This window comes from Furipterus horrens, unplaced genomic scaffold (genome assembly GCF_987537825.1).
Source record: "Furipterus horrens unplaced genomic scaffold, mFurHor1.1.pri manual_scaffold_4, whole genome shotgun sequence".
In the NCBI taxonomy this organism is placed as follows: Eukaryota; Metazoa; Chordata; class Mammalia; order Chiroptera; family Furipteridae; genus Furipterus; species Furipterus horrens.
Genome location: NW_028327174.1, coordinates 96,360,474 through 96,374,409, shown reverse-complemented (window position 1 = coordinate 96,374,409; position 13,936 = coordinate 96,360,474). Strand labels below are relative to the sequence as shown.

General features: G+C 35.0%; 1 protein-coding gene across 3 annotated transcripts in view; it reads left to right on the top strand.

Moving 5' to 3' along the window:
• Nucleotides 1-13,936, top strand: part of ERC1 (ELKS/RAB6-interacting/CAST family member 1) — a 520,356-nt gene that overhangs the window by 215,637 nt on the left and 290,783 nt on the right. For all 3 annotated transcript variants that reach the window (XM_090273801.1, XM_090273803.1, XM_090273802.1), the window contains one exon: nucleotides 9,425-9,560. In XM_090273801.1, the coding sequence (XP_090129927.1) occupies nucleotides 9,425-9,560 (136 nt within the window). The remainder of the gene's footprint in view (nucleotides 1-9,424; nucleotides 9,561-13,936) is intronic.

The window sequence follows — 13,936 nt, the reverse complement described above, 5'->3', positions numbered from 1 at the left end:
GCCGCAGGAGTTGCCGGTGTTGACTACAACGTCAAACCGCCTTAGGGACTCCGGCTCCGGATTTTCTGTCGGGGTTTACTCCCTTAGCCTTTCCCCTGAAGAGGTATGCCGCAAGGCAGCGGAGGTTTTTTGGAGTCAGAGTTTTCCTTCTCTGATGTACCCTGACTGGAAGATCGAACCAGTGACACTTAGCTCGCAGGCCGACGCTCAATCCACTGAGCCACAGTAGCCAGGAATAACTTGAATTTTTATTAGGTTACTTATTTTTATTAACTTTTATGGGCTATTCCTTTGTACTTTGTGATACCATTCAATTGCTTCCTAAAACAAAAGACTTCAGCAACCTTTTTAAAAAAGCTTTACAGAAGGGGTTAGCAAACTACAGCTCACCTGTACTTTATTTTTATATAGCCTGCAAGTTAAGAATGGTTTTTACATTTTAAAATGGTTGGGAAGAACAAAGAAAAATATGTGATACAAATTGTATATATGGTTCACAAAGTGTAAAAATATTTACTATCTCACCCTTTACAAAAAAGTGTTTGCCAACTCTTGCTGAAGGGTCTGGCCCTTCATTACCTGTTTAACCTCATTACTAGTCCGCTGTTTCTCTGTCCACTTCACTCCCATTGGTCAATCACACTCTTACCCCAGGAGCTTGGCTTTTCCTGTTTCCTCTGTGGAACTCTCTTCCCTCAATACATGCGCAGCTGTGGCTTCCTCACTTTCTTCACATTTGCTTAAATGTTACCCTCACAGCATGGCTTTTCAGGGGCAGTTCATTTAAAACCATTCTTACCCTCCATCTTCACACTTTCTCCTATCTCCTTCCTTCTTTTATTGTTTTGCATTGAACTTACCACCAACTGACATTCTGTATATTTTACTGTTGTTCTGTATATTCCCTGCAGACTATTATCTCAGTAAGGATTGAGATTTTTGTCTTTTGTCTTTTATTATTAGTATTAATATACTAATAATATAATAGTATATTATCCCCTAATATACTATCTAGCACATACGGGCTTTCATGAAATATTTGTTGAATTGATGGTAATAGAGTTATCTGAGGACTAACATAAAAAAAAAAGAGCTTCCTGTTAAAACACTCCAGTTCAATAAACTGAGTAACTGCTATGAGACAGGCTTTGTTAAAATCTATGGAGATATACTAAATAAAGTCCTTGCCCTAGAGGAGATCAGTGTGTGGTAGTGAGAACGAACATGGAAATAAATGAAATTAAATGTAAGATAGGACTAATTATCATGCTACTCCCTTGCTAATTAAAATATGTTGAACTGATAATTTAAAATATTTTTTGGAGAAGTTAAAAATGCTTATGTTACTGAACAGCAAGTTGGGGTCCTGCTGCCCACTGCCACCCTCTAGGCAAAATTCCGGAGGCAAAGGTTTGGTAGTAAAGGAAAGGAGTCTTTATTCAAAAGCAGTCACTTAAGCCTCTCAGCTCACAGCTTTAATTACTTAAGCCTATCAATTAAGGCTAACCTCTTTAACACCTGGGTCCTCCTATCTTTTCCCTTGTTAGTTTCTATAGATTAGTTTATAAACTAAAACAACATAATACACAAAAGCTACACAATTCCGGAAGAATGACAGGCTTCTGCCTCAGAGCCTATTCCCGCTAGAACACCTAAACATTAAACCTGCCACCCTCTGCCAGGCCAGCCCGATCCTAGGCTGTGCCCAGAGTTCCTTTCCATACAAAATACTGTCAGGTGGGAAATGCAGGCAGCTGAAGCATGATCATCGAGGCATATTCGAGGAAGAAGAGACTGAGAGTGAGCCTGATAGCAAGAGCCAGCCAGTCCAGGAGCCAGAGAGCCCAAGCCTGAGCCCAAGCCTGAGAGAGAGCCAGCCCAGGAGCCAGCAAAGCTCCTGAGCCAGAGAGCCAGCCCTCTTTTTATTTCCATTGGCTCTGGAGGCATTCAGCTTCTCACCAATCCCACCCTAGACTGCCTTCCTTTGCCTCGGCAAACTCCTCCTATGGCCCCTCCTACTTCTCCTCAGTGATCTTAATCAGATCTCTCTGTATCTTATATAAAACCCTACATTGTTAGTGATTTTACATTCTACATTAATAATTATGTTTTCTTTTTTATTATGGCTTATTTTCTTTAGATTGTTAGGGATACAGTTCTATAAAAATAAAATATTTTTTAAAGCAGTTTTGAAGTAATCCAAAAATATTTTAATTAGACATAATATGTAAAGCTATTTATTATTATTTTATTTTTAGTTTCTTAAATACTTTTTTTGCAGGTATAATATGAAATTCTTATTTTTAAGTCCAGTTAGGTATTTATGTAGTCCAGTTAGGTATTTAGGTAGTAGGATGAAAATTTTATATCTTAATTTTTATATTAACTGAATATAAATGGAGTTACTCTTGGGATGGTAGAAGGAGAGGGAGACACTGTGTGTGTGTGTGTGCACAATGTATTATTCTCTTTATATATAACATTTTAATATATAGATGATTATATATGAGTATAGCATATACTTCAGCAATGTAATTTTGCTTCTTAATTAATGTGGTTTAGCTGTCTAGCTTAAACTTCTGTTCTCCAATTAAAATACTTGAGTCATTTTATTTTTACTGTTTTTTCTTTAGATTTGACTATAGTAGCACTCTATTTTTTTCTTAAATTTGTGTGGGAGATTTTTAAGATACGGTTATAATAGTGTTAAGTATATCTCTTTCTGACAAAGCAAAATAGCCAGTAGAAGTGTAGTCTCTGACGAAAATATTGATAGTTTCTAGATAGACCGAGAATAAGTTTTGAAGAAGGAAGAGTAATTTCTTTCCCGATGAACAATTTCCTTAGGTGTTTGAGAGATAAGGAAGACATTCATTTTTCAGTGCTTGCATGGTTTTGGGATATTAAACAAAATGTGTTTTCCTTCAGAGACATATTTTGATAAATTTGTCGGTAGAGGGGATAGACTTAGTTTCCTTTTATTTTATATTTTTTTGTTTTTTCTTATTTATTTACTTATTGTTTCCTTTTTATGCATTTGTTCAACAGATTCTTAATGAATATCTATATACCATAAGGAACTATGCTAGGAATTGTGAATTAATGAATATATATTAAACATAAACCTTAAATTCTAGGAAGTCATTTTTATAGGTGTACGAAGACATGAACGTAGATCACTGTAATATGGGTAACAAATTAACATGTCATAAGATACATTTAAAGTGATCGGTGAGTTTGCGGGGGTTGGGGGGCGTCAGTTGTAGTTATGACCTAACAGATTTACCTAAATTCGAGTTTGGATATTAAGAAACAGAAGCAGAGGGAACAACAACAAAGTAAATAGGGTCAGGGCCTGCCATGCATACATAGCCTGTGAGTAGACTAGTGCTTCTTAAACTTTAGTGTGCATTTATAATCTATCACCTGGAGATGCTGGTCAAATGCAGATTCAGATTTAGTAGGTCTGGAGTGAGCCTAAGAACTCTTTATTTTTAACAAACTCCCAGTGAGTCTGATGGAGCGAGTTCATGAATGACACTTTGAATAGCAAGATGGTGGACCACATTTTATAAAACTTCTTGTGGCAGAGGCCAGTAGAAAGTAAACTGTTTCCTTTTACATCTTTGATTTTCTCTCTTCTTACACTTAAATTTATTCATATCTTTGTGGTGAGAGTTAAATCTAGTTATTATTACACTGCTTATTATAATGGTTTGGAACTCATAAACTGAGAATCTGATTTAAAGTATGAATCTCTTTCATTTCTTCTCTTTTCCTACTTAAGGAATAACATAAGATGTAAGTTCCTTTGAATTTAATTCAGAATAATTAATTCAGGTACAACAGCAGTCTGACAGAGTTAAAAAAACTATACTAAGTTATTAAATCTTTTCTGGTAGCACTTTAAGGTATAGATTTACTAAAATGTGTGGGTTTTCTTGTAAACTCAGATTTAAATCCAATTACAAATTGACCTATTTATGTGAAGAGAAGGAAATTCCATGTTTCATAGATTCTAATGTCACAGAATATTTATTCCTGCATATGAATTCAAGAAACATCTCCATTTTTTAAAACATGCTTTGGCAATATTGTTTTTTGTGACATTACCCTGAGAATCAGTATTGAAAAGGCTATTAGTGAAGCAAGAACAATGCAGGAAGGTGGGGAAGAAGGCCAGTAGAAAGGAATTGTTTTAATCCTCTCACAATTTTCTATACTTCTTAGATAAAATCATTTAATTTTCATATTTTATTATGTCTGTGGAGCAAAATATAGAACTGATAGCCATAAAACAAAGTTAAAGAAAGGAAATTGAACATATGAATAGAAAATTAAAAATTAAAAACCAAGAAATAGGACTTCTGGCCAAGATGGAGGCCTAGACTGACAAGCTCCATCTCCCTCCACAAGTAAGAAGGAATACAACTACCGCAAAACCAGAAATAACCACAAGTTCCAGAAAATAAAGCTACATGGAAGTCCTACGTATGAAGTCTTGATACAGTTTTCATTTTAATGTTCATAGTTTTGATCCTCCTCCTAAAAAGTCCCTTTAACATCTCGTATTACAGTGGTTTGGATCTGATGAACTCCTTCAGTTTTACTTTGTCCTGGAAGCACTTTCTCTGCCCTTCTATTCTGAATGACAGCTTCGCTGGATAGAGTAATCACGGCTGTAGGTTTTTGCTTTTCATGACTTCGAATATTTCTTTCCATTCCCTTCTTGCCTGCAGAGTCTCCTTTGAGAAGTCAGCTGAGAGTCTAATTGGGACCCCTTCGTACATAATTCTTTTCTTCTCTCTTGCTGCTTTTAATATTCTCTCTTTATCTTTAATATTTGACATTTTGATTATAATGTGTCTTGGTGTGGTCCTCCCTGGGTCCAGTTTTTTTGGAACTCTCTGCTTCCTAGACCTATAATTCCATTTCCTTCCCCAAGTTAGGGAAGCTCTGCTTCATTATTTTTTCACACTATTTTTAAATTTCTAGTTCTTCTTCACCTTCTGGCAACCCTATGATTCAGTTGTTCTCTTTCTTATAGTTGTCCCAGAGGTTTCTGAGCTTCTCCTCATTTTCCTCACTTTTTGTTTCCTCTTCCTGCACTGGTTGACTGCTTGTTCCTTCCCTACGTTCCGATTTGTTGATTTGATCCCTGGTTTTCTTTCCCTCACGCCTGTTTCGTATGTGTTTTTGTTCATTTCAGCAAGACTAGCCTTCATTCGTTCCCTGTCTTAAGATCTGCTGTTAAGTTTGTAAGGTTTCTTAGAACTATAGCTCTGGACTGAGCCTCAGAAAGATTATCTATCTGCTGGTCCGACAGATCATGTATTTGCTGTCTGGTCAGCTGTGTGACTGGGATCTCTATCATGGTCCCTGCCACCCTGACAGTTTTTTGCTTCCTGGGTGGGGCTGTCACACCTCCTACACTATAGGAGGCAGAGCCCCATGCCCTCGTCACTACCAGGTGACCCTTCTCACCACACTGTGGCGTTTTGTGTGGGGGCAGGGGTCCAAGATGGATTCCTGCCATTCACTCTCCGCTAAGAGACCGGGAGCCTCCTCCTCCGTCCCCACACCCTCCAGCCCTCACTGTCGGAGGCAATGGGTGTGCCTTCCCCGGCATTGGAATCACGAGCTGACAGGTTTGGTCTGCAGCCAGGGGTGCTCCCTAGTCTCTTCTCACCACCCCTTAAATACGGGTGTCTGTGCTCACCGCAGTCCCATTGCTGTTGCTGCAGCTGCTGCCGCCAGCACAGCTTGATCTCTCTGCCCTGGCTTCACCCCTCCTACCCATCCGGACGAGCACCACCTGTTTATAACTTCATACGTAGGACTTCCATGTAGCTTTATTTTCTGGAACTTGTGGTTATTTCTGGTTTTGTGGTAGTTGTATTCCTTCTTACTTGTGGAGGGAGATGGAGCTTGTCAGTCTAGGCCTCCATCTTGGCCGGAAGTACCTAGAAATTTTTTTTTTTAACCTTTTTTTTTTTTTTGCCCATCGATAGAATCATACCAAATTACGCAAAAGAAAATATGTGTTTTTAAAACTTTATATAGAGTATTTTACAGTTTTGTTTTTGACAATATTACTAATCATATTTTCTGAGTAACGTCCATTACACAAAACAATAAAAATGCCAGATTTTTCATTAATTTTATAAATCTATGGTTGATCTGGAAAGAAGTAAAGAAATTTATAGAGGTAATTATTGTGCAAAATACACAATAGGTTTATCTCATGATAAAATTGGTTTAACGTTAGAAAATCTCAAAAACCTTGTCAATTCATCACTCATTTACAACTAAAATAACAGCAACTCTTGCAGACAAGGAATAGATAAAAAAGTTTCAAAGAAAAACTACAGCAATATCATAGTCAATGTTGAAATGTAAAAACCATTTTCTAGAATCAGAAGAAAGACAAAGATACCCATTGTCACTACTTGTTTTCATCATGATTCTGGAATTTCTAGCAAGTTCAATAAGACAAGAAAAATAGAAAGTATAAAGATTTTTAAAAATAATCGTTAGCTATAATGCAGCTGTCTACATAGAAGACCTAGAAGAATTCACAGAAAAATTAGAATTACGAGGAGCATCTGCCAGTTTGCCAGATATGAAACCTATATACAGAAATCGGCTGCATGTTTTTCTGCCATATAATTAAAAATATCATTGGAATAATGTTTTCAGGGAAAGTTTATTAGTGCATGGAACCATTAGATCAAAAGCTGATGAAAGGGTGAACGTAACACACAGAAGAGACCAGGCCATCACTACCTTCGTTCTGACTATTCACTGCTGAAGAATGAGACAATATGAAGTTATACAATATCATTTATTTAGTATTTTGACCTAAAATGTTGTAACTGAATGTGTTCAGAGGCAGTGATCAGTATCTAAAAAAGAAAAAGTACATGGAACAAATGACACCATGAAGAAACAAACAGACCATCCAAAACGTGAGTCATTTTACAGAACTCATGTTCTTTAACAAGTCAGTGGCATTTAAAAAAGAGGGCAGGGGCAGAGGTGAGAGACTTTTCTCTAGATTAATAGAGACATTGGATTTAACAAACAGTGCTATGGATTGTGTTTCAAATCTTTTGGATTTTGATTCAAACGAGCAAGTGTTAAAAATTTTTTTTGAGACAACTGGGGAAATTTGAATATGGACTGGGTATTAGATGATAACAAGGAATTACATGTTGTTAATTTTGTTACTCTTTACTTTGTTGAGAAGGACTTTTTAAAGAATGCTTACTTTATATAATGAACCGTATAGTGACATGATGTCTGGAATTCAAAATGACAACAAAACATATAAGATACCTATGAATAAAATAAATGCCAGTCTTTTATTGAGTAAATCTTAACACTTTATTAAAAGCCTTTTAAGGAGAACTAAATAACTGGAGAAATATGTGGTGTTAATGAATTGAAAGAGCCAAGAGCATGAAAGTGTTAATTTTTCCCAAATTGATAGATTTGCTACAATTTCAATCAAAATCTCAAAAGGCTGCTTTTGGGTTTTGGTTACTATGGTTGGTTGGTTGATTTAGTGGAACTTGACAAGCTTACTCTGAAATTTATAGAAGAAGCATTAAGGGGCAAGAATAGTAAAGACAGTCCTGAAAAAGAATAAGGTAGGCAGTCTTGCCTTACTAGAAATTGAGACTTCTTATAAAGGTATAGTAATTAAGGTAGTATGAATCTGGTGCAGAAATAAAAAAAAGATACCAGAGTAGACAGCCACATGATAGGCATACACACACACACACATATATATAGATACTTTATATATGACAGAAGTAGCAATGCATATAAGTAATGCTGGACAGTTAGTTACCATTGTAAAAATGAAATTTTATTCTTACCTCAGACCATGCCCCCAAAGTGAAATTATATCTCTACCTCATGCCACACACAACATAAGTTTCAAGTGGATTAATGACTTCAGTGTGAAAAGCTAACTTACAGAATTTTCAGGCACGATCTTTATGAACTTGGGATGGGCAAGATTTTATTAAAAAGTCACAAAATTTTAAATCATAATGCAGAAGATTGGTACACTTGAAAGAATTAAAAATTTTTAATTTTATAAATGAAAACATGCCATAAAGCAATCAAAGAAATAATTCATAGATTGGAAGAAAATGTTTTTATAACATAGATCAAGGATTATGATACTTACAAGTCATTAAGAAAAAGATACCCTAATTGAAAAATGGGCAAAACACTTAATAGCAATTTCATAGAAGTGGAAACAGGAATAGTCAAATACTGTGTGAAAAGATGTTCAGCCTCAGTAGCCAGGAGCATGCATTTTAAAACTGTATAACATATTTTTTATTTATATCTACCAGATTGATAAAATTTAGAAAGTCTGATGATAGTACCAACTGTTAGTGAATATGTAGAAGTATAACAGGTACTATTTTGTACTATGAGTGTAAGTATAAATTAATACGACTTCTCAGAAAATAATTACTAAACTTGAAGGTATACCTTCAACATGACTTTGCAACTCAGTTTGTAGGCCTATACCTTGGAGAAGCTCTTGCATAGGTAATATCAGAATGTACCTTGCAGCATTGCTTGTAATAAAAAAAAAACTGATCAATTCAATTGTTTATCAGCTTAAGAATGTGTTAAGACAATTAATGTGTATCATTTTATACTGCATTGAAAATGGAGTAGATAAAAAAGCTATATTACACTCATTAACCAGTATGAGTCTCAAAACATACATTGAAAAGAAAAATAGTTTATTAATAAACTTTATATATAAATTTCAAAAACATGCAAAATAAATGAAGGATCCATGTGTAACGAAACTATAATAAAAGCAAGGAGATGATAAACACAAAATTTTTAGGATATAGTTTATTTTTATCTTAGTGTGGAGTCAGTGATATAGGATAGGGAGCTTCAGAAAGTAGGTACAGTGTTCTGATGCTTAAGCTAAGTTTCCAGATCTTTATAGCATTATTTTTGTTTATATATGCATTGCATATAGCCTTGTGAAAATGAGAGTCTTAATAGTAAAATAAGAGTTGTATCACAAAACCTTTCTTAATCAGCCATTTTACTGTGTCATAGTGTTGATGTCAGGAGACTGTTGCCGTATTGCCAACATAAATCTCTGACTTGGGTTCTTTTTCATGCCATTTCAGCTCTCCTCTTCTAGTAGAATTTCATTGTTTCATAAAGTACATGCTGAAATGCTGTTCTGGAAACACTGTTGTTAACAATTTGCGGCTGTTGGTAGGAGAGCTCTTGAAAGGGTTGGGGCATTTTGTAGCAGGACCTCTTTGTTGGTTTTCAACTGTTCCTTTGTGGCAGTGGTATAAAACTGTAAACATTTTTTCTATGCATATATATGAATAGCTTGATTTTTCTCCCCCCTCATCAACAGGCAAGTGAAAGACCAGAATAAGAAGGTAGCAAATCTGAAGCACAAGGAACAGGTGGAAAAGAAGAAGAGTGCACAGATGCTGGAGGAGGCTCGGCGAAGGGAGGACAGTCTCAATGACAGCTCTGCACAACTCCAGGTGAGAACATGGGAGAATCTGCAAGGATTGAGTGAAGAGACTTGATCCAGAATTGCATGTTGTTTTTCTCTTCATCTTTATCCTCCTCTTTTTTCTCTTTTTAACCCTGCTTACTGCCTTCCTCTCAGACCAGCTGTTTAGTAATAAAGGCATGGCTTTAAACAGAAAAGGCAAGTTTTATTCCACAGCTTTATGAGGACACCTCAGCATAGGAGAAAGTTCATCTTCAAGTTGATCACACTTAAATTGGTAAGTTAAATGTCCATGGATACTGTTGAGCCTTAGAGTGGTCGGTGTAACTATTTCCCGTTTTTATTAAAGTGCATTGCTGGTCTTGATTTGTGTCTGTATTTTAACTTCCTTCTTTTTTCTATTCTTTTTTCCCCCTTTTCCCCATCTTCCGCTCCCATATTTCCCTCCTTCTTTATTTCCTTCCTTTTTAAAAATTCAGTTTAGAGAACATATTTCACAGACATATAAACTACATTTTTACTTCATGGAGTGATGATTGATGTATGAACCTAATTATTTACAGATTGAGTTAAACCCGGTTCAATAACAATAGTAGTAGAGACCACATCAGTGCCAATTATGTGCCCAGTCCTTGAAACGAGGCCCTGGGCATTGACCGTTTCTTACTTTCACAGCGGTCCAGCATGGCTGCAGTTTTATGCACTTTTTACAGAAGAGGCAATCGACTCAGAGAAATTGAATTACTTAACATAAATATATACCACTTCAAAGCGTCTTTGTCATGATTAAGAGATATCCTGGATCTCTATTTAGCCTGTCAGAATGAAGATTTAAGTTTTAAGAGAAGAATGTCATAAACTTGCTTGAGACCTCTGAAACTTCTTCTGAGACCACTAAGCTACTGCCAAGATCTTTTTCCTTCTCCTTTTACCTTCTAATTGAATACGGTAGAGTATTTGTGTCACAACTGCATAATTTCCTGGAGAGATTTGGAGGAACTATCTAGTATATAGAAGCCATTTTTAGACTTTCAACTTATTCATTTCAGACATGAAAATCTGACTTAATACCTGTTTTAATTTTATATGACTTTTACTATTATAAAATACATATTCCTTATAGAAACAGTATAAATTCCCTCAAATGCATTGACTTTTGAAAAAAAGCAGCATACCAATTTCCCTTGCCCTTGCCAAAAAAATAATTGGCACTGTCAATTTTCTCTTCTTTCTCTTTCTTTCTTTTTTGTGTATGTGTGCAAAATATTTTAATATCTTTTAACTTATATTTCTCTGATTATTTTTCACATCTTAAATTTTCATTTGTTTGTTAAAGTAATTCAAATCTCTCTCGTGGTGGCTTCTCTTTTCATGTTTTTTTTTTTTTTTCTCAGTTTCGCCCTTTTTGAGAACATATAAATATTTACCTATAAATATTTTAAAATTGTTCTAGGCTTTTTCTCTACTTTTACTTTTTTGTTTTTTAAAGATTTTGTTATTTTAAAGAGAGGGGGAGGGAGGGAAAAAGAGCGAAAGAGAAACATCAATGTGTGATTGCTTCTCTCAGTCCCCCAACGGGGGACCAGGCCTGCAACTCAGGTGTGTGCTATGACTGGGAATCAAACTGGGCAACCCTTTGGTTCGCAGGCCAGCGCTCAGTTCAGGGCTACTTTTACTTTTAATTTAAAGTAAATATTTTACTTTTTCATTTAAAATATTTTAAGATATTTTGTGTGGTGACAGTCAGCTCTTCTTCATTGCTAACAACTGCACTACACTATAGGGAATTGTTTCATTACTGAGAAGTTTGAATTGTCTTCTTTATAGTTTATGAAATTGTTTAATAATTAGTCTGTTTCTAGGGTTTCAATTCAACCTCCCTTCTTGAACTAGGATCAAATTGTTATTTTAATTGTAGAAAATATTTATTTTATAAGATAAGCCCTTCTTTATGTTTGCCCCCCGTTTGCCCCCTGTTTCATTTGTCATGCCCCCCCATTTAATGTTTTCAGTTACCAGTCTGTCTTTATAAACCAAAAGGTGCCCTTTTATTCTTCTGTCAGTTGGTATGATAACAACAAAGTGCTTTCATATGCAATACCTTTTTTCCTCCTTCTATAATCCAGGAGATAAGTAATCATTATTTATTTATATTACATATTGAGAAAACTAATTTAGAATGGATGAATGACTTTTCCAAGGTGATTCAGTATGTGATAGCTATTAAAGATTAAAGTAATGAAAAATGATAGCTGATGGCCATATGCAAGACACATGATTTAATTCATTCACTATGAAAACAGCACTGGACTATAAATAGGATACTTTGGGTCTGATCTCAGTTCTTTTACTAACTACCTAGCTTTGCTACTTATTTCTTAAATGGCTTCTTGCAAATGACAACCCAGTGGTAGGTAGTGAGTATCCCTAGCATTCTGATTGTGATCTCTAAATATGATTCTCCACTAAAGATGCTAGCAATTCTTGGAGAAATGGCTACTAGTAGAATTCATGAGAGAATAGAAGAGTAGAAAACCAGTTGATTGAGGATTTGTATTTTAAAAAGTTCTTAGTTTTGATTTTTTTGTTTGTGTTTTACATTTCTGAATATACATTTGGGTCCATCTATTGACGTTTTCATGAAATAAGAGAAGTAAAAGGAAAGAATTATTTTAGTTTTTTAATGTTTCCACTATGTCATAATAATTGTAGGACTAAAATACATTCTTATGTTAAAATGAAATAATTTACACTTAATGTTTTGAACTTTGATGAGTAATGAATATTTAATCTTTATCAGATGCCACCAGAGGTTAATTCTGCTTATTATGTTAACAAACATATAGTGTGTTTGTCAAGATTAAAACTTGGTTTAAATTTGCAGGTTCATTTTTACTTTCTGTTATTCAGTGACTGCCAGTTATGGTATTAAGTTCATTCCTGGCTTCACTCTGGTAGGAGTTACAGTTTGCCACAAAGTAGTAGTGCCAGTTTTTTATTTACTTTTTTTATTATGAAAAATAAAATGCATTTTAAAAAGTACATAACTTGAGGTAGTGACCACACAATACAATGTACAGTTGATGTATTATAGAATTGTATGCCTAAAACCTATACAATTTTATTAACCAATGTCACCTCAAGAAATTCAATTAAAAATAAAAATAAACATTATGTAACACACACAATGTAAATAATATATATAAAGTGATACTCTCAAGGACATTAGTGGCATCCCAGAAATCATACAAATATATTCCTTTCCAAACATTACTTCCTCAATTTCTTCTGAGGAAATCATTATTGTGACTTTTATTGTTCTTTGCTTTTCTTTATGACCTGTGTATATATAAAAAATATAGGTTAGTTTTGCATATTTTTATTCTATATAAATGGAGTCATTGTATTTATTCTTCTGTGACTTCTTTTGTTCAACATCACATGTGACAGGGGTCCCCAACCTCCAGGCCATGGACCACTATTTGTCGGGGCCTGTTAGGAACCAGGCCGCACAGCAGGAGGTGAGCTTGAATGCAATGCCCTTGAGTCATCTCTAAACCATTCCTCCCACCCAGGTCTATGGAAGAATTGTCTTCCACAAAACTGGTCCCTGGTGCCAAAAAGTTGAGGACTGTATCATGTGATATTTATTCATGATAGTTGCACTTAGCATTTATGCTTTTATTGTCTTTGCTATACTGTGTGGTTTATTTTTAATTCAAAATTCCATATTTTATTTTGAAAGTGCTCTGTAAAGATAACTGTTTCCTTCCAATTTTCCAGTTTTTGAATACTTTAGATGGAACTAAAAATACTCCTTTTTGGCAGAAAGCGAGTTTGGAAATAAATTATGTTGCTCTTTGTTCTTGGCTCAACACATTCAAAGTATTCTGAAAGATTAAACAAATTCCTTACATATAAAATGAAAATGATACCCCCAGATGGAAGGAGTCTGGTGCTCCCACACACTCTAAACACTGCTTTTGTTTATCCTGGGTTTAATTATGAATGCCCTTTCTTAAGATATCACATTGCCACTCAATTATATCCTGTTTGTACCTTTGCGTTTTAGACATTATTACTATGATATGTATTAACTAGGCTCAACCTTTTCAGTTCTGGAAGCCCCTTTACACTCTTAAAAATTATTGAAGTCTCAAAAGTGATTTTTATGTGGGTTATAATTATTATATACATATGCAGTTATTGACCCAGCTGTTCAACGTCTAGATGTATCTGACATATTCACAAGGATTTTTGCAATATTGTTTGTAATTGCAAGTTATTGGAGACAACTTAATTGCCCATAGGGAGGAGGGTGCTTGAATCCACTATGGTATATCTGCACATTGAAGACTGGCAGCTTTTTAAAAAATTTTCTTTTTAAAAAAATTTTTTTGTCCA